At 37.5% G+C, this 20,871-nt stretch overlaps 2 protein-coding genes and 1 long non-coding RNA gene across 4 annotated transcripts; 1 reads left to right on the plus strand and 2 right to left on the minus strand.

Moving 5' to 3' along the window:
* Positions 1 to 963: 963 nt before the first annotated feature.
* LOC118747750 lies at positions 964 to 2,838 on the plus strand. The gene is made up of 3 exons (XR_004993979.1): positions 964 to 982; positions 1,042 to 1,342; positions 1,416 to 2,838. It is a non-coding gene; the product is annotated as an uncharacterized LOC118747750 (long non-coding RNA).
* A 7,307-nt stretch (positions 2,839 to 10,145) lies between these two features.
* On the minus strand, positions 10,146 to 11,487 carry LOC118747757 (maternal effect protein oskar; the record flags this gene model as incomplete). The annotated part of the gene is given in 2 exon segments (XM_036481885.1): positions 10,146 to 11,037; positions 11,109 to 11,487. Coding segments are annotated over 2 exon segments (482 nt in total), but the record flags the coding sequence as incomplete, so codon positions are not given.
* Positions 11,488 to 16,466: 4,979 nt separating this feature from the next.
* Positions 16,467 to 19,489, minus strand: LOC118747765. 2 transcript variants are annotated; one of them, XR_004993982.1, is made up of 3 exons: positions 18,919 to 19,489; positions 17,714 to 18,719; positions 16,467 to 17,528 (listed from the first exon to the last, which is right to left on the minus strand). XR_004993982.1 is itself a non-coding variant. In XM_036481894.1 (2 exons), the coding sequence occupies exons 1-2, from the start codon at positions 18,949 to 18,951 to the stop codon at positions 18,369 to 18,371; spliced, it is 384 nt and encodes a 127-aa protein (XP_036337787.1). In that variant the 5' UTR covers positions 18,952 to 19,489; the 3' UTR covers positions 17,649 to 18,368. The 2 variants fall into 2 exon arrangements, 1 of the variants encoding a protein (XP_036337787.1); XM_036481894.1 differs by lacking the exon at positions 16,467 to 17,528 and having other exon boundaries at positions 17,649 to 18,719.
* Between the last annotated feature and the right edge of the window lie 1,382 nt (positions 19,490 to 20,871).

Here is a 20,871-nt window from a genome sequence, read left to right on the forward strand (position 1 = left end):
TCGCATAGGTGGCACGGCTGCGGATAACGGCGGCTGCATAGCTCAGTCTTTTTCCTCCAGGCAGTGACATAAGGCATGTTTCCTTCTGAAATTATGTCATAGTTTTGTTTGTATATGTACCCATGTAGATCTATTGTTGGGTGGCGAGTGGTATGAAAGGCGCAACATTTTGATGAGTGCAAACGCGTAATTCGGTGGGTGTGAACTTGGCATTATATATATATACATAAGATTAATTTGTGTGAACATAGTATACTGAACGTAAATTAGCTACGAAAATCGTTTTGTGGATCGTATGCCTGCCTTTACACGATCAATATTTTTTTTCTCCAAACAAGCAAGTTGCCCAAGCAAGTTGCCGAGCAAGTTGCCCACTCATGAGGTAAAAAACCGGTGTTAGTAAAATCGTACTTTTTTTATTCTCGGCCATAAATCGTGGAAAGTGCCCACCGCCACTAATTTCGAGAGTATAATTTAAATTTGTATTTCCTTTCTCTTTAATGTTATATGCTAATAGTGCTTTACCATCTTTCTGACAGTTTCACAGCCAATAATGTGGCCTGCCCCCCAAAAAGGTTAACATCCTACTGGGCATGATTTCGTTATTCATATCTTATATTTGGAACGGAATGTCATATTTACCTTTGTATTTTATATTAAAAATTTTAAATCTGTAAATAAAGTTTTTTGGGCTTTTTAATGAAAAAGTATTTTCATATAAGCATGGCCAGTAATTAACAATTGAATTGCAGAATATTCATATTTTTATGTAAGCCTGGCCAGTTATTACAGATTGAATTACAAAAATTATCGTTAGTATGGTCCACCCATGTTGATACAGCGAACTGTTGGAAAGTTGTCCATCATTGTTCGCTGCTTATGAGGTGCTTTATGTGGAACTTTTGTATCTACATAGATTCCACAAAAAGGTTGTTTTCCATTAACAAAGGTTGGGTTATTTAGTGAATGGCCACGCGGTTTCGTGAGTATATGTAGCACTACAAATATTTTACCATATTCTTATAATTGTTCAATTTCCAGGAAGGCGATGAATGCACTTTGTGTGGAAGTATACAACAAAATAATTTTGCTACCAACTGCAGAAGGAACCCACGGATTACCTACACTGGGGTGATATGGTGTTTGCCATTGGCATCTTTGTATAGCATGGCAACCAAAAATCTGGCATATGCACATACATACGTATGCTTTTCCAACAAACGAAAAAAAATGCTGCCCCGTGCCACAGGCATATTTAAAACTGCGACCGTTTGCTCGATCCCAAAAAAACAAGGCATCTTCTGTCGGCTTCGGGGCATCGTGTAACGTATCGAACGTAGTGGTATCAAATCAATATATTTTCATATTACATATGCTTTTGTTCGATTTTTTCGTAACCTTTTTCTCATTTTCAGATTGCGCTTCATTCTTCCTAACGTAATTCGTTTTGTGGATCGTATTCACCTAAAGCTGCCTTTATACGATCAATATTGTTTTTCTCCAAACAAACAAGTTGCCGAGCAACTCATCAAAATGTTGCGCCTTTCATACCACTCGCCACCCAACAATGCATACTAATATCTACGCGCTTTGATAAGCTATGCAAGGTACGCAATAAGGCGTAAATAATAAACGTGGTAAAATCGTGATGTGTGCAACGTACGCAGCAAATTTTAATATACAGATTTACCACTTTGATGTATGCAACGTACGCAGCAAATATATATGTTAAAAAAATGTGCAATATTATACGGAGTTGAATCGCTTATGCGTAGTGATTTAGTGAAAATCTACTATTGGTTCAATGCAAATAATAAAATTTAGAGGTTATGTATCCTCGAAACAGTGACAAAGTGTTCGCAAATATACAAAAGAATTTAACCCAAATAAAAGGTGAAGTGGAAAAACGATCAGAAAAATGAAGATTATGATTATGGACTGTGAATTTAAACAAAATCGAAATTCTTCATTAACAATATTATGTGATACGGATCACTGCTGTGAGTGTATATATACGCGTGTTTGCAAAGTGCAATTATTTTTTGGTTGCCGTTCGCGGACGCAATTTGAACCAAGACTCTAAAAAAATGTGTAGCAAACCAACGAGTACTGTGTGACACTGTGTGTGTATATGTTAATGTTGCAAGAACACCTGTTCGCTGTTGTCACTTGTGGACGGACAGACTAACCTCAATTATTAACAGTGTGGTTTCAAAATTAAATGCTCCAATTGTATATTTTCAGTTTAAACACTCGCGAGATTCTAGTTAGCACACGCGCATTGAATTTAAAAACGTTTTTTTTTAGCAATTTTCTAACAAGTGCAATTGAAATTATAACCACGGAGCTTGAATTAGAAGTGATTGGTGTTTGGTGGTTGTAGTGCTCGTTGGTGTCCTGGCAAATTTAGGTGTCGTAGCAAGAAAGCTGAGTGTGGTTGTGTTTGAGTTTGTTGGTGCTGTAGTTGCCGGTTGGCTGGTTTGTGGCACAGCTGACTGAATCACTGGCAATTTCGCTGGCGCAGGGATAAAAAGCGTTGGTGTTATAAAAAGCCGTGGTTGCTGATGTGGTTAACAAAAATCGCTCGTTGTTGAAGCTCTGTGTGTTGTGCTGGTACTTTCAATGTGGAGTGTATTAAAAATCTCGGTTCCGATGGACCATGAAGAAACCCAGTTGCGCCGCAGGGATTTCGAATGAGCGCACCCGTGGTTTTATTGAAGATAATAGAAAAGGAGGAGAAGCTTCGCCAAACACTAACATATGTGTAAGTGCCAATCTATTATTATTATTAATAGAAAAGATATAAAACGCAATTGGATTAGTATTTTGTAATATTTATTGACGTCAAATTATTTGAACAACTAAGAATATTTCCTTCTCGTGACTATGAGATTACCTGTACTGAAGAGGCCTGGTAGCTGCGATGCTTCCGCTTTGGTCTTCCAAAAAGAAGTGAAGTAAAGGATTTACTGAATTTTACTTTAGACCGTTAGCTACCGCTTCAAGGGGAAACTTAACGAAAGTTCGCTGTCCGGCGGGATATAATAGTTAACGGCCGGAATAATAGTGTCAGCGCGTATATGTATATGTATGTATTTGTGTCTACATATGCCTACATTAGGGCGGATCCCTAATGTGTCAGAATATTAGGGCTGGACATTATTTTGTGGGAACATTTAGACTGATGGTCTAAAAAACTGCTAAATAGTAGCAGCACGGAAAGTTGCGGAGAAGAAGAACCCGCAGTCGATTATGATGGAGTCGACGTTTCACCGCCTGACTATGACGAGGTACGTATAGCAATAACGCGGCTGAAAACCAACAAAGGCGCTGGAGCTGACAGCCTGCCAGCTGAGCTATTCTACGGCGGCGAGGAGTTGATAAGGTGCATGCATCAACTCTTGTGTAGAATATGGTCAGATGAACGCATGCCCGACGACTGGAATTTAAGTGTGCTCTGCCCAATGCACAAGAAAGGTGACCCCGCCATTCACGCCAACTACCGCGGGATCAGCCTTCTAAGCATAGGTTACAAGGTCTTATCGAGCGTATTGTGTGAAAGAATGAAGCCCACCGTCAATGAACTGATTGGGCCTTATCAGTGTGACTTTAGACCTTGCAAATCCACCATACACCAGGTATTCACAATACGCCAAATCTTGGAAAAGACCCGCCAGAAAAGGATCAACACTCACCACCAATTTGTCGATTTTAAAGCCGTTTTTGACAGCACTAAAAGGAGTTGCCTATACGCCACTACGTCTGAATTTGGCATCCCCTCAAAACTCATACGGCTGTGTAAAATGACGTTGAGCAATACCACCAGCTCCGTTAGAATTGGGAAGGACCTCTCCGAGCCGTTCGCCACAAAACGGGGTTTCAGACAGGGCGACTCCCTTTCATGTGACTTCTGTAATCTGATGTTGGAGAATATATTAAGAGCTGCAGAACTGAACCGCTCAGGAACAATTTACTACAAGAGCGTGCAATTGCTGGCCTATGCCGATGACAGCGACATCAGCGGTAACAAAAACCGCGAAGTCTGTTCTGCCTTTTCCAAGTTGGATAGGGAAGCAAAGCGAATGGGTCTGGTGGTAAACGACTACAAGACGAAGTATCTCCTTTCATCAAACAAACAGTCAGCCCATTCGCGCCCTGGCACCCGCGTTACTGTTGACAGTTTCAGTTTCGAGAAAGTAGAGAATTTCGATTACTTGGGAACCAGCATTAACACCGATAATAATGTCAGCATTGAAATCCAACGCAGAATCACTCTTGCCAATAAGTGCTACTTTGGACTGAGTAGGCAATTCAGGAGTAAAGTCCTCTAAAACCACGCTCCATAAGTCACTCATCATGCCCGTGCTGGTATATGGCGCAGAAGCATGGACAATGACAACATCCGATGAGGCGGCTCTTGGAGTGTTTGAGAGAAAGATATTGAAAGACATGAAGATTTACGGGCCTTTACGCGTTGGCGACGGCGAGTACCGCAGACGATGGAACGATGAGCTGTATGAGCTTTACAACGATATGGACATAGTGCAGCGAAATAAAATATGGCGGCTCCGCTGGCTTTGTTATATCTTTCGAATGGACACCGACGCTCCAGCTCTGAAAGTATTCAACTCGGAACCCGCTGGTGGTAGCAGAGGAAGAGGGAGGCCCCCACTGCGATGGAAAGATCAGGTGGAGAAGGATTTGGCTTCACTTGGCGTTTCCAATTGGCGTAAGTTGGCACAGAAAAGAAATGACTGGCGTGTTTTGCTGAACTCGGCCAAAATCACTTAGGCGGTTACAGCGCCAAAAAAGAAGAAGAAGCCATTCAGAAGGAATTGCACACAAAATTCCATACAAAAAAACACAATTTTCGATTTTTCCGATTTTCCCGGAGGGATTTCCCGAAATTTTCTTTCGTAAAAACCTTTTCCTGACAGTTGCGAACAACAAAGAGAAATTTTTAGCCAAAACCGCCCAACCGTTCTCAATTGATGAATTGCTATAAATTTTTCACACCATTTTTATACATACATTCTTGCCACTGCTAATCACATGAATAAAAACCCTAAAACGAAAATTTGACTGCAGTATTTCTTGTTTATAATGTTGTAGATCCATCGCACACCACGGATTTTATCGGCCGCAGATTTAGTTGGGCTTGCTAGTTTTTCCATTGCACCATAACTAATTGGTCGGAGCGATTAAGTTGGTGTAGTGTGCGCACCTCCATACATCTTCAAGTACATACTTCAAGCGAGCCCTACTATTTAAATAGGCGGCCGATAAATTCTGTGGTATGAGGTGGCTCCTATAGCTGCATTATTACATATATGTATTCCGTGTGTTGCAATATCCACGGAAGCAGAAGTTATGTGGCCGCCTGACAGAGAATACACCGTCGGAGCTTATAAAGGCTCGAGTTACTGCCCGGTATAGTTTGTGTGCTCCCGCGCTCGTTGTAGAAACTTAATCGACTTAAGGTACGACCGCACTAGGCGACGCGACACATCACAACACAGCGCGGAAAAATATTCTTTGTATGGATTCGTATGGAGGATACGGCACTACGCTGTAGCGGAGCTACGCGACGTGATGCTGCGCGGAAAAGTTGACTAACTAGGGAAAAAATGTCGCGCCGCGTTGTGTCGCGCAGTTCCGGTGCCGCATTGTGCGGTATACCCAGCGGAACAACATTCATTCAAGAAGAAAGTTTTATGTAATGAAACATAACATATGAGAATAATTCGCCAAGAAAAATAAAAGGCATTGACATTACATCAGCGTCACTGGCATCCATCTTGTTTGAAGGTTTTGACACAAACAAATTAAAAATTTTGCAGCCAAGTGTCGTGCCGCTGCAGTTTTAGTGCGGTATACCAAAAAGTGTCGCGCCGTGTAGTGTAGTGCCGCTGCAGTGTCGCGTCACTTAGTGCGGTCGTAGCTTTACTTGCCCATTTTCCATTTGCTTACCTGCTTTAGGAATGGAACGTTTCTAAGCATTACTCGAAATAGAATAACATGGAAGGGAATGGAACGTATCTAAGCATTACTCGAAAAAGAATAACATGAAGGTAGTTATCGAGAATAACCTGAGATCAGCAAAGCCAAATAAATTTTAGTCAACACTTGTACAATGAAATTACAGATTTTTAATTTTAATGTATTACCAAATACAACTAAAACTTTCTGGAGCTAAAAAGGTGCTAGATAATTTTGAAGAGAGCTGAAAAAATAGGTTGGAGCTAAAGCACAATTTTCGGAGATAAATAGAAGAATAAAGAGCTACATAAATCTAGCTCCAAAAGCACCAAAATGGCAACACTGACAAACACTTGTACCTCACACGTTTAAGCGTTAAATGATGTTTCAGCGACAAGTGATTCGCTCTCGCATTCGTAATTCGCTCTCTCACTCGTTATTGGCGCCTTAATTACGAGCCGAATCACGTAATTCGCCATACAAAATTTTGAGAGCGAATCGCTTCATTCGTTGGTGATTCAGATCCAATCACCATGCGAATCAAGAACAAATCGTTGTCTTCTCTAATTTTTGTCGATACGGCTGTCAAAACTCATAGACTACACACATCCCCAAGCATATCAGTACCAAAGGCAGTGTGGGAGGACACCTTACCACCTTGGTGAGGCCGAAATCTACCTAAAAATCTCTGCCGTTCTTCGTGTCCCGGCACCCTGTTGCACTACAACTCCACATCGAACCCTTGGGAGTTCTTCCGCATTCGGGTATTAAACCACAGCCCCCGCGATACTCCCCGAAGGGCCGTACCTCACTGAACAGACTGGAGTAGTGCTCGCCAGCCAGACTTGCTTGAGTAGCTCGAGTCACGTCACTAAACATACCAGAAACACATGCTTAACCCCAAAACTAGTAAGATCTGCTTTTTACTTCCACATATTCACCAATTTCCACGGTTCACCACAAAATTTACACCGTGTTTTACAACATTTTCAACGTTTCTCCACGTATCCAACGTTTTCCACGCTTCCAACATTTTCCACAGTTTTCTCAACATTTTCATCCAGCTCGTCTCCCTCCTCTCGCAAGACTTACTGATCTCATTCCACCCCAGGATGTCCCGTCCGGAGTGAAAATCGACTTTTAACCCTTGTTCGAGTCACTTGACCCACCTCGTTCATTCTGCTCGTCTCGCTAACCTCACAGGTCTTACTGGCCTTACTGGGGAGCACTTTCCAGCCCGGGTGGACAATAGGCATGGAGTTGCTCCTTTTCCGGTTTTCTACACCCGCTCGAGTAGCTTGACGAGCCACATTCTTCCTTGCAAATCTTACCAGCTGTACGATCTTACATGTGCATCTGGCCTGTCTTTTGGCCTTGTTCGTCTCACTGGCTTTGCTTATCTAGCCAACGAACACACTCCAGGGGCATCTGTTCGCCCGCGGTACCTTTTTTAAAGTCTTTGGTATGACTTTCGAAAGCCGAAGACTCTTCTTCCAATTGAGCCTCCAACCGACTCAGAATTGGTAGCCTTTGACTGGGGTACCCGGGATTGTGACACCCGTAGCCCCGCAATGTGGAACACCCTAAGTTTGTTGGTACGGTAATCTCCACATAGGAATCTGTGTAAGCACAGGTTCCCATGCGGAGCATCCCTCTCAGCCTCTCAGGGCCCCCATGTCATCACTTAAGATCTGGCCCCGCGACAAGGACACCAACTTGCCACATCCTTGAAATACACAATAAACAACACATTAAACAAAAGCAAAGAACAAGAATCAGAGATGCAAAGTGAATCACGAATTTTTTGTGTAAACAGGTTGATTCGCCGTTCGTAATTGAGGGTTTTGAGTGGGTTTTGAAATATCACAGCTAAACGGCCAAGCACGTAAACTTAATTTTGGCCTCTAGATTATGATGGCGTTTTCAGAAAATCCGTAAAACATCAAAATTTTGAGATATTTAGGGGGGAAGTTTTAGAGTTCTGAAAGTGAATTTTTCGTCGTTTAAAACTCAGGTTCTGCTCAGGTTTTGAATTTTTTTCTGGGCAACAGTTTTCATAACCGATCTTACTTAACTGGGAACTTTTAAATTCAATGGCGTGCTACGTTTTTTCAGATTGGCTCTAGTTTTCGAGGTAACGGTGCTTAAAAATCTGCTTAAACTTTAGGTTTTTTGTTAATAATTACCTCAGTTTTAAGGTTATTTTACTAAAATTTTGCACGTGACTGTATTTTGATATTACCTTAGCTATTTCTGAAAATCATGGAAATCGGTTCACTATAACATATAGCTCCCATACAACTGATTGTTCAGATATGTGGGTTTGCGTTACAACTCATATTTTATTTCGTAATATTTTTTTAAAATATTAGTTTATATACTATTTGGACCTAAATTTGGGTTCTCTTCAATCCCGTTTTGGCATATGTTGCTAGTTTGTATTGCTCCAATGATTTTTTTAATATCCTTTGCCTCCTGCGATCGACCAGCAAAAGTCCGCCAACATTGAATTCAATCGTTTTCCAGGGAATTGGTCCTCAAAACACATAATGGATTGGTGAAATCTCTCTCCTACCTCGTCGGTTTCTGTTGTAAGCTGTTGCTCGTAAAAGTCAAAGTGACTGTTTGGCATGTGGATTTTAAGCGACATGTGCACATCAAAGGCGTGAAAAGATTCCATCACGTTCGCAATAAAAATGGCATATTCTGATGAACGATTTTAACACAGAACGTGTTTAATTAAAGCTCGAACCGCACCCATGCAACGGCTGCTGTGCCATCAAGAATTTCCAAGAAGCCTTGATCCTTCATTAACTCATATACAATCAAAAAACTACCTTCACGGATTTTTTCAACGGAAAGTTTTGGAAAGGCATTATTGTTCAAATATAGGAATGCAGTTTCGTTGACTCTAACCAACTTTTTGATGTAATTCTTAACAACACCAAGTTAGATATGTAAATGGGGAAGCATGATTTTATTAAGCGCTATTAAGGGTTCGTAAACTATATTGAATTGGCCAATCGATTGTTCCTTTCTTTTTGGCCAATCACATTTGGTATAGTGATTGCATTTGGCTCTACTATCCCAATGACAGAACAAACAACAGTATTTAGTGTAGCCCGTTTGCATGCCTGATAGTAGTGAGAGAACTTTAAAATCACAGTTCACGCGCCACCTGTGCTCTTCGTACTTGATACAATCTAAGATTAATTGCATTGTTTCGTATGATTCCTTTATTCCAACCGCATACAAGATGGGAACAGGTTTCTTGCTACTATCGCGATAAAGCAAGACTGCTTTGAAACTTCCCTTTAATGCGTCAATAAAGAGACGCCATTGTTCGGGTTTATAGTCAGTAATTCCCATTTCATTCATCAAACCTGCAACATCAATGCAATAAGGCTGAGTGCCATCTTCCGATAACTTGAAATATGGCATAAACGGATCTTGTCTATGTTTGTAGGCCGCTATTTTTACTCCTGGTGCTAAAACATTCACGCTTTTCAGTTCTGATGCCAAAATCATTGCGTTGTTATGGGAGAGATTTAATTTACGCACCATGGTGTTTAGGTTTTCTTGGGATATGAAAGGCGGTAAATTGTTTTCAATCGGAATGTAATCAGATCCATCAAGTGGTAATGGCGTTGCCATAGACTGTTTGCAATCATAGACAGTTTCGAGTTCGGATGGATGATTTGGAACTTGTAATGCATCACTATGTGCAACCGGTAAATGAGCGCACGGTACACCTTTGTAGACGACACAAGACCGGTCTATTGAATTCAATATTTATGAGTATATGTACGTACAGTACATATATATGTTTTTGTTTAGCTACGAATTACGAATTACGAAAATTCTTGTTCTAGAATAAGGGTGTTAAATTTAAGCTTCACAAATCACACGAATACCGCCTTGAAATTTTCGTAATTTTTTTTGCAATTTCATTTCCTATACTGACTAGACTATTTTGAAATTTTTGCATTTATGTATGCTGCGCGAACAATAAACACTAATAGCCACCATTAGTAAAGCGTTTTTCCTTTTGCATATTTTAGCATTTTATTGTTGGCATACAATCACATTAATAACGAAAGACTTATCCCAAAGGAAATAAATACATTATATATAAATTTACAAATAAATTGTTTTAATATCTTCTAGACGTATGTGTGTATGAAAGTGTCTTGCGTGTATAGTACAATTGCGCTGGGAAACTCTAAACTTCAGAGAAGTATTATTGTAAAGAATTTTAGTGCTAATTATACTTATATATATAAGTATAAATGTATGTACATACATACATATGTACATACATAGATACATATTTGGCTCGTTCATATTTCCTCAGATTGTACAATATATAATATGCACATATTTATGTATACAAATATTTTCTCTTAGTTAATATCTAAGCTTAAATGTTTACGCTTCAATATTTGTATATAGTAATACGCTTTAATACTAAGCTTAAATAAACCAGTTAACTACCCAGAAGAAAATATTCTACATTTTTAGAAAAATCAACACCGGTATTGATTTTGCAAAACGTAGATTTATTACATTTTCTGCAGGATTAGCGAGTTAAGAATTTAACACCACTTTCAAAAATTCTATTCATTAATATATAACGTGCACATTTATACATTAGAATAAAGCTTTTGAAGTACTTAATATACTTCTAGATTTCAATGACGTCGTTGAAGGAATTGATGCACTCTACGTACAATTAAAATTTTGGTCGACCTTATAATTTACACCGTTATTAACTTCTAGTCGTTTTAAAATCTAAATTTACAATTGCGAAGTATACACATGTCAATAATAACATATATAACAAACAACAGGTTAAAATCGTAATACATTTCAGAAATAACATAATTCCCATACACAAATACTTAGATACGTTTCATTAGATGCTGGCCAGACATGTAAAAATTTTTGTATAATTGCTAATACTCCAATTTGGACTCTATCAATTGTAAAACTCGTTGGCGACCAATTTTGTTCCAAAATACGTACGGTTCTGATGTACCCGTCACCATTCTTGGCTCGCTGCATAGAAAAATTGGACGGAATTTTATTCTAGATAGAAAATAAATAATTTCTGCAGGTTAATTACTTACTTTTGGAAACAATCGAATAGTATGTGACTTCGTTCATTTACCAAGCAAGCCCATATATCCATTACAACCAAAAACTTCCCCTCTTTTTTGATGAATTGGTTAAAACGTTCCAACTTAGTTTTAACTTGTTTGTCGTGTGCAAAGTTCGCAAGTGGGGCCAACGTCGTTAAAATCGGGGTGTACCCTTTTTTGAACATTAAGTTGATGAGCTCACGGAAGTCATGCTCTATTTGCACTAACGGACGGCCCTTCATAATATCCACAGATCCGATGTTAACAATAATGCTTTTACATTGATCTTCTAATTGTCGAACTCGCTTAATTGCACCGCAAATAGTTTGTCCGGATACACAAAGTCCGCTTTGTAGCACTTTCTCGTCTGTAATAAATCATGTTACAGTTTTAAAATAGTTTCTAGAAAATTAACAATTTGTTCATATGTATCTAGAAGGTATAGTGGTCCAAAAAAAATTTGTCCGACTTAGGGTTGAAGTCACATTCCAGGGCTGGGATGAAATAACACAAACGGCAATAACGCAAAATTTGCTTTATTTCACTTTTAAATGGGAAATAATACCAAAATCAGAGTGTGAGAGAATTTTGCCTTATTTCCCATTGCTTATTTATACATAGTCTGTTCCTTTAAACTTCGGACTAAAACCTGTGGAACTGGCAAACTACAATTTTACGCTCTCAAATGAGAGTAAAAGGAGAACATATGCAGCAGTGCATAGGAACGCAAAAAGCACTCTTTCCTGTAAAAACGTCAGTCGGTTTGTTTACATGTCATTTGTACAACACTGATTTGGCTGAAATATCACTAACTAATTATTAAAATGTGTACATATTCAAATATTTCGTTGTTTACCTCCATTTTTTTTACAAATATAAGGTTCTTTGCTTTCACCGCTGTTTGTTTTTGCTTGCACATGCAAATCAGCTGATCGTTTGACACTTTTCATAAACTTACAGGAAAAAAACACCGGAATAAATCCTGTAACTTCTGACTAGGAACAAGTGCTCAGTTACTCTCTCAAATGTTTTCCCACTTACAGGTTTTATGTCAATAGGACCGACTTCCTGTAAGTTCTGATTAAATCCTGTTAGCCGGACTGCTATTGGAACAGACTAACTATTTGTAACAAAAACAGTTTACTGACCAGAAGGAAAAATAACTTTGTTTATTAAAAACAAGTAAGAAAGTCTAAGTTCGGGCGGAGCCGAACATTAAATACCCGGCGCAAGTATTAAATATATGTTTTCCACCTGTCCGAAAGCTACCGCTACATGATAAGCCGGCGTGTATAAATTTTAAGTAAACTAGCGTCCTTAAATTTCAAAATATTGAAATTTCAAGCATTTCTGAAATTTACCGTTATATGAAAAGCGGCCGTAATTTTAGTCCGATTTCAACAATTTTCAATGGTTTACTTTTATGTGGCAAGCACAATAACCATACCGAGTTTGGTACAAATTGCTAGAACGGTTAGCGAGATACATATACGTGATCATAAGTGGGCGGTGCCACGCCCATTTTCCAAAATTTTATCATAAACGTATTTCCTGGCAAAGAATTTTTGCAACCATCATTTTGAATAAATTAGCTTTAATATTTACTGATTTATCGAGGATATCGTATTTCTCTAAATTACCGTTATATGGGATGTGGCCGTGGTTATTGTCCGTTTTTAATAATTTTCGGCCATTTGGTATGCTGTACCAGGGCCAACAACTGTGCCAAGTTTGGAATAAATTGATGCAGCGGTTACCAAGATATACACATGTAACCATAAGTGGGCGTGGCTAAGCCCATTTTCAAAAAAATGTTAATATTCTTATTTTTCGTCTAAAATTTATTATAAATATCAATTTTGAGTGAATTATCTTCAGTAGTTACTAAAATATCGCAGTTTTCGTATTTCTGAAAATTACCGTTATATGGGAGGTAGGCGTGGTTATTGTCCTATTTTGCCCATTTTCAATAACATCCGTCCTACGCCCAAAAGAAGTGCACGTACCAAGTTTCGTTAAGATATCTCAATTTTTACCTGAGTTATCGTGTGCACAGACGGACAGACGGACGGACGGACGGACAGACAGTCACCGCTTAATCGATTTCTTTTTTCATTCTGATCATTTATGTATACATTTGTCTATATCTATCTCGATTCGTTTTGCCTGTTACAAACAACCGTTATGTGAACAAAGTTATAATACCCTTGTGCACAAGTGCGCTCGGGTATAAAAACTCATAAATGACTTATTTGACGACTCACTTCCTTCCATCGTTGCGTCCTGCGCGTACTTCTCACAAATCGCAGCCATTAATTTGCTTTTCTCGCTTCTTCTGGGCATTAGAAACTTTCTAAAGCTGTTTTAATAATTTTGATTTTGTCAAATATAATTGTTAAAATATTGTACAATAGCACACGAAAAAGTATGGGATGCTCACAAGTTTCATTTTACAACTGTTCTAAAATAATAGTACAAAAGAGCAAATATGACAAATAGCACGACTTGTGAACTCCCTAAGTATGTACAGTTATACTTGATAGGATAAAGTTATACAGCTATAAGTGGGCGCTACCACGCCCATTTTCTAAAATTCCATAATAATCTTATTTTAAGAGATTATTGTGAGTATTATTTGAGGGCGATTAATTGAGTAAATTAGCGCCCTTAAATTTTGAGTTATCGAAATTTCAAGCATTTCTGTAATTTACCGTTATATGAAAAGTAGGCGTAATTTTAGTCCGATTTCAATAATTTTCATTGTTTTGTGGCAAGCACAATAACCGTACCGAGTTACAAATTGGTAGAACGGTTACCGAGATAAATATATGTGATCATAAGTGGGCGGTGCCACGCCCATTTTCCAAAATTTTATCATAAACGTATTTCTTGGTAAAGAATTGCTGCAAGCATCGATTTTGAATAAATTAGCTTTAATATTTACTGATTTATCAAGGATTTCGTATTTCTCGAAATTACCGTTATATGGGATGTGGGCGTGGTTATTCTCCGATTTTAAAAATTTTCGGCCATTTGGTATTCTGTACCAGGGCCAACAACTGTGCCAAGTTTGGAAGAAATAAGTAGGCGTGGCTACGCCCATTTGCCAAAATTTTTTAATATTCTTATTTTTCGTCTAAAACTCATTGTAAATATAAATTTTGAGTGAATTATCTTCAGTAGTTACTAAAATATCGCAGTTTTCGTATTTCTGAAAATTACCGTTATATGGGAGGTAGGCGTGGTTATTGTCCTATTTTGCCCATTTTCAATACCATCCGTCCTACGCCCGAAAGAAGTGCACGTACCAAGTTTCGTTAAGATATCTCAATTTTTACTCGAGTTATCGTGTGCACAGACGGACAGACGGACGGACGGACAGACAGTCACCGCTTAATCGATTTCTTTTTTCACTCTGATCATTTATGTATACATTTGTCTATATCTATCTCGATTCGTTTTGCCTGTTACAAACAACCGTTATGTGAACAAAGTTATAATACCCTTGTGCAAAAGTGCGCTCGGGTATAAAAAATACAATTAAACAAGAAATGTGATATAATTCATATGAAGAAAGTAATATTCACAAGATATTTTTACTTATGAAAAGTCTAACAAATATAGGATAAGAGTCGTCTTTAATAACTGCTCAGCAAATTGGACATAGCGCTTTAGCATTAATTTTAGCTGCATGCTTTTTTAAATGTGTTGAAAACATTGCTGGAAAACCGTAAAATGTTTGCATGGAACCACGGCGCAATAAACAGGTGAAGTTATAAAACAGCTTTCTCGCCGTATTTTCGGTCATTCGGCTGCCTTATAGTCAAATTCCATGATTCAATAATACATTATTATTATTATACAGCATTATTGAATCATGGTCAAATTCTAAAGACAATTTTTCAAATAAGGCAATGTCAAAATCTAACTTCTCGCTCTAATTACTTCACCTGGTATAATTCCGCCATGGCATGGAACAAACAAAAGTTGCAGTTCCTGTTCGCAGCATATCACACAGAGAATATTGTTTTGAGTTTTATCTTCAGTTAAAATTTCTGCATTATCATCACTTGTTTCACTATATCCGAAATATGGATTTCGTTTACGAAGACGAAGCGAACATGCGGTACGAAATAGTGATGCAAAAATATGTAAAATTTTACCTACTCTAACACTTGTAAATTTGAACGTATACTCGGTACAAGCAGGTGGGATGAACGACGCAATAAACAGGTGAAATAATAAACAGCTTTCTCGCTTTATTTTCTGATAAGGCAGTGTCAAAATATTTCTTCCCACTCTAATATTACTTCACCTGGTATAATTCCACCATGGGTGGGGTGCATGCAATAACACCATACACAATAATTCCAATTACTTGGACATTAAAAAGCAGTTTCAGAAGTGAACTAGTGTCATTTTATTAATATTCTTTTTTTCTAAACGGTCATAATGCCAGCAGTGCATAATTGCGAAAGGAGGGGAGGGGACGGGGACGCGAGCGCGACGTTGAACGCGGCGCGGTGCGGGGCGGTGTGCGAACGCGGACCGCCGCGACGCTGGGCACTTCAAAATTGCATACTTACAAATCCATCCATTTAACTTGTTCATGTACTACTTTTTGTCAAATGTAACTTGGTGACTACCTACATATGTGCACTATTTTGCCTTATTACTCAAATTGTTAAGTTTAAAAGTTGGTCTTATTGCTCAACGAGAAATGAAATAAAGCAAATTTGTGTTATTTCACATTCAATTGGGAAATAACAAAAATTTTCGTTATTGCCGTTTGTGTTATATATTTCACCACCCGCACCAGCAGCTGGTACAATCACACCACAAGAACATACACGTTAAGGGCCGTAACTTATCTATTTCAAACTATAGTTAAATCGTTAATGGATAAGTTAACAGCCCTAACACTTTTACAGTATGTAGGTATATGGGTGAAAATTTCTGGCCACGGATTTCAGTCAAGTTGGCATTTTTGCGTGAAAATTAGAGAGATTTATAGATGTGAAATGGATTGTGAGAATTTTTTTGAAAAATTTAAATTTTTGAAGTTTTTATAAGCAATTTAATTTTTAAGCAATCTTTTTTTAAAAAATCATTTTCTCTTAAAGTATTTGACGAAAGTTGATGAAGTTTTTTGTAAGCGTAGTGACATTGAAGCTTTAAAAAAAAATATTTTTATAATTTAGAAAAAAAAAATTTGGTTTAAAATTATATCATAAATATTGAAGTTGCATTAAAAATATGTTCTCAATGAGTGTTTGAAATTTCGTTTATATTTTCGAAAACTGCATTTATTGAAGAAAATATTTCTGAAAAAAAAAATTGTTGGATCTTTTTTGTTTATTATTAACAGCCACAGCTTGCACGCATCGTGAACCATGCACGCTCACCGTTTAAGCGCACAACGTGTTCACTGGGAAGCTTGTACAGGAGCAGCTAATATGTATGAATTTACGGTTTAAGAATAAAACATAAACCATGTGTCAGATATGAAAGTTTATTGTTTTATTGGTATTATTTGTTTTTTTCAGTTGTATAACATGAAGCAGGCTAAACTCATTTTAATTAACAGGTACAATTACGGATTCATCATGTCCTGAAAAAATTTTGCATTCCATTTTCTTTTGGACATTGGGCACAAAACGATGAAATTGGCGAGTATTTTTTAGAGTTTTTGCTTTGTCGTAACGCGTTTTAAGTTTTCGTGATCATTTTTCGTGCAGAATCCAAAATGTATTGACTTGAAATACATTCGTGCCCATTCAAAAAGCGATTGTGCCTCTGTAATTTTCTTAGAGTCTCGGTTTTGTAAACTGGAACGATAAGCGTTTCGCTTGATCACACTTCCAAGCCCATCGCATGCACATTTACTGTGTGCTGAAGCGAAAAAGTTCCACTCGGCGTCCACTTTAAAGTCTTCTTTGTGATGGAGCAAGTTGATAAAATTAAATTTATTTTTATACTGAGAACCGGCTCCATCAGAATAGTAATAGATTTTTTTTACGTTTGGTCGGCCAAAATTAACCTTCATGAACGAAATTAATTTTGTATTGAACAAATTCACTGCAGAACTGTCGTGTTCGTGTGTTCCACAACAACACTTTTTTTGTAGTAAATCACATACGGATGAATTGTTGCTTGCGTTGTGTTCCAATATTCAGATTGGACTGAATTTTGCACGCGACAGGTATAATCTTCAGCAAAATCCAGACAAACAACATACTCTCCATCGTCTAAATTATTCTTCTGGTCAGTGAGCCATTGATTTTGACATCTTGCAATGAAATCGGGCTTCAATGTGAGCGATAAATCCTTCATTAGATTTGCCAGAAACAGCTTGCTTGGCTCCTTCACTTCTTACATTGTGCACCTGTTACATGAAGTTATTTTTGACTTTTTAGCCGAAATAGTATAATTTTTAATACCCATATTTAAATATAAAAAAAATAAATGTAAAAATTTATCCAAACAAAATATAAACAATTTTATTTAAATTTGTTTATGTAGTGTTAATTGATGGAATAAAACTGATCGACATGGGACTATTTAAATCTTCCATTATTCTTTATGTAATTTACCTGTCGGTGCTAATCCATTGCTGGAAAGTTATGGAAGAAATGTTTCGTGTTTGTAAGAGAGACTGGCAATTTTTTGAAAGTTTCTCCATTCTAGGACATTCCGAAGATCTTAGCAGAAAGCAATCGGGTGTTGGATTCAAACATACTATTTTTGCAAAGCAATTTCGACATTCCAGTGAGAAGTCAGGGTCTTTATCTCTTTATCCAATCCCACAAATTTGAGGCGAAAATTTTCATGCGTTTTGCATACGCATATATTGTGTGTACCTTTTGGACCCACGAAAATACACTGGAGTGGACGCAATTTTACGAAGACGGATAACGAAACTTTCGATTTGGGATATTTTTCACAGAATTCCGCAGGTAAAATTGCAAGATTTGCTAGCAGTAATCTTTTCTGCTCTTGTGATCGAATTCCATTTTTGTTGACAGATTTATAATCTTTAACGCCAGGCATAATTCGACTCACATTATCAGAACGATAAAAGTTTTAAATTGTTTCAACAATGGCTGAATCTATAGGACTACCCTTTTTTTTGACGGTCGTGACCGACTCCACCCGTAGCACGTTGATTTTTAGCTTGGTAAGTCATTCGGCGTGATACGTTAATACTGTCTCTTATCATTTTAATGCTCCAATTTTCCGGAACCATAGTTAGAACAGAAATTTTGTTCGCACGACACGTTTGCTTGTTAAAAAGTACGCGCAAATTTGATTATTTGAGTTGCATTCTTCAATATTTGATCCATTCTTTATAATATTCCTTTTAATGTTCTCTAGACTCGCATTTAACTCTTCTTTTTCGTGGTCAGATAAATCTGAAAGTCGCTGTATTTTAATGGCAGGTTCCCTGAACTGCTCGAGTAAACTACTAATTTTTGATACTGTGAATGATTCATCGACCGATTCATTAGCAAAAGAAGGATCTGCAATTAAGTCGTCATGTGCAATTCCGCTGTCATCCTCTGCATCACTATTATGGTTAGCTTCAAAATCAATCAAAACCTGCAATTGACACACAGAATTTAAATTCCGCAAATAGAAATAAGTAAAATTATTCCACAAGTTGCACTGCAAACTATCATTAATTTTATTACTTTTATATAGTAGTAGAATATCTTTGAACGTAAGTTTTTCAATTGGAGTTATTAAAAAACTAATTTCAATTGATAATGTGTTAATAAAAACAGTTTCGACTTCTTACCTGTTTTTTGTTGCGGAATGAATTTGAGGACATTTTAACCGGCCCATTTTATAAATCTCAGTTACACACGAGTGGCACATGAAGCGATTTATGAATTCACTGAATTTATTTTTTTTCCACTTACTGGTTATAAGCTTTAACCTTTTCGTGACACATTTGTGTCCTTTTCTTTCAAAAGGATTACAACAGCAATGCGCCCTTGTCATTTTAAACGATTTTACATGAACAAATAACAAATTAAAAAAGAATTTCACTTAATCGTAACCCGTCTTTGCCACGTTTGTTGCGAAAGTTGACTGATGACGCTAGAACAGAGGTGGGCACTCACACTATCACACATATGCGCTTGTGTGCGAAGCAAAGCAGGTTTTCTCACCAGCCAGTGCTCGGACTTCGCCAAATTTGTGGAATAGATAACACGTTTTTTTTTGCTAAATTACATTTCAACTACTTCAGCCACCGTAAGCTAAAAAACTACCACATCTTGAAACTTTTTTTTATTTCTATTTGTTCATTTGCGCATGAATGGGGATTTTCAACAACAAAAACCAACCTTGCTTGCTGCGACGTCGACACATGTATGATACGATGGTCATCGTGCGTCTTACGATAATTGACGATTGACTGATGCTTTGTTAGCACTTCGGCAAAGCAAATCAAATCAGTTGATGCTGAAGTTCTGAACACATTGAAAACGACGAGCTACGGACCACAGCTTCCAATTTGTCATCTTCATTATCTAAACGCTTTGTCGATGGCGACATGATTTCTTTGAACGCGGCAGCGACATCATGAATTTGTATGAGTCTGACATAAAAGAAGAGGAAGAATCTTGTCTGTTGCCATTAAAATAGAAATAGATCTAATCTGGCCACAACCACAACCGTCCTCGTAGCCCGGTCGTCGCCAAAATAATTATCTACATAAGAGTACGTGGTAAAATAATTTGACAGCTGTGGTCCGTAGCTCGTCGTTTTCATTGTGTTCGGGCTATGAGACTAATATGGTAGACAAACGGGCTCGATTATTTGCATAACCAGCCTTAATTTGTTTAACTCATGCATTTTCCTCTTTAAAATGAGCATAAGCAGCCGAACAAATGCACGTAATTTTTGGGAATTAACTCGGATCCGGGGAATTTTCGATGACAACACTGGTAAAAACGGCCAGTTGTTGTCTTTTGTACAAGTAAGCAAACGAAGCAGTCGGGTTTCGCGTACGCGGTAGCCGAGTGGTGAGAGTTGCAAGCTACAAGCCTGTAGCTGCCAGGTTCGATACTCGGTTGGAGCGATTGAGAATTTTTTTTGTTTTTATTATTTTTTTCTTTATATATTTTTATTTTATTTTATTTATATATTTAATTTTACTTTATTTTATTTTCATTTGCTTTATTTTATATCACATTTCTTATTTTACTATTAGTTAATTTTAGTTTTTAGAGATGAATTTTGTTAAAAATTCAACAACAACTAACTGAAAGTAACGTAAACAAAAATATAGAACTTATAAAAAAAAGAATGAAAAAGAAATAAAAAAAGTATACTGGCCGTGGGACTCGAACCCACGACCTTGCGGCTGGTTTATTCGCATTACTGCCGTCTGTAAGGGTAAAATTTTAATTTGCATTTATGCTTATTAATTCAAATTAATTTTCTCCGTCTGTCTACCATATTATCTGCGCAACTACCTGGGGGAAATAAAATGTGGTACACGACCAAAGTAAACTTTGATATTAGAAATAGAAACAATACTACAGTAGGCGTGGTCAGAAACATCATTTTTTCGAATGTGTGATATTCTAGTGAAAGTGATAAAAAGTTCAAAAATTGTGTGAAATACATCTTTAACAGCTTTTTCAAGAACTTCTAAAAGGCTTGCGATCGGTCGTAGGAAAAAAAAGTGGCACAAACGCAGAAAAAGTGGTGTTATTGAATTTTCAATAACCGAAATAAA

Source organism: Rhagoletis pomonella, unplaced genomic scaffold, assembly GCF_013731165.1.
Source record: "Rhagoletis pomonella isolate Grant_MI unplaced genomic scaffold, Rhpom_1.0 Rhpom_scaffold_00001, whole genome shotgun sequence".
NCBI lineage: Eukaryota > Metazoa > Arthropoda > Insecta > Diptera > Tephritidae > Rhagoletis > Rhagoletis pomonella.

What these genes read in the sequence shown, in the direction of transcription:
- LOC118747765 (XM_036481894.1), bottom strand. Translation starts at nt 18,951, where the DNA reads ATGTCCTCAAATTCATTCCGCAACAAAAAACAG. An exon ending in CATTCCGCAACAAAAAACAG is followed by an intron (nt 18,720 to 18,918) that starts GTAAGAAGTCGA and finishes TGTCAATTGCAG; the next exon opens with GTTTTGATTGATTTTGAAGC.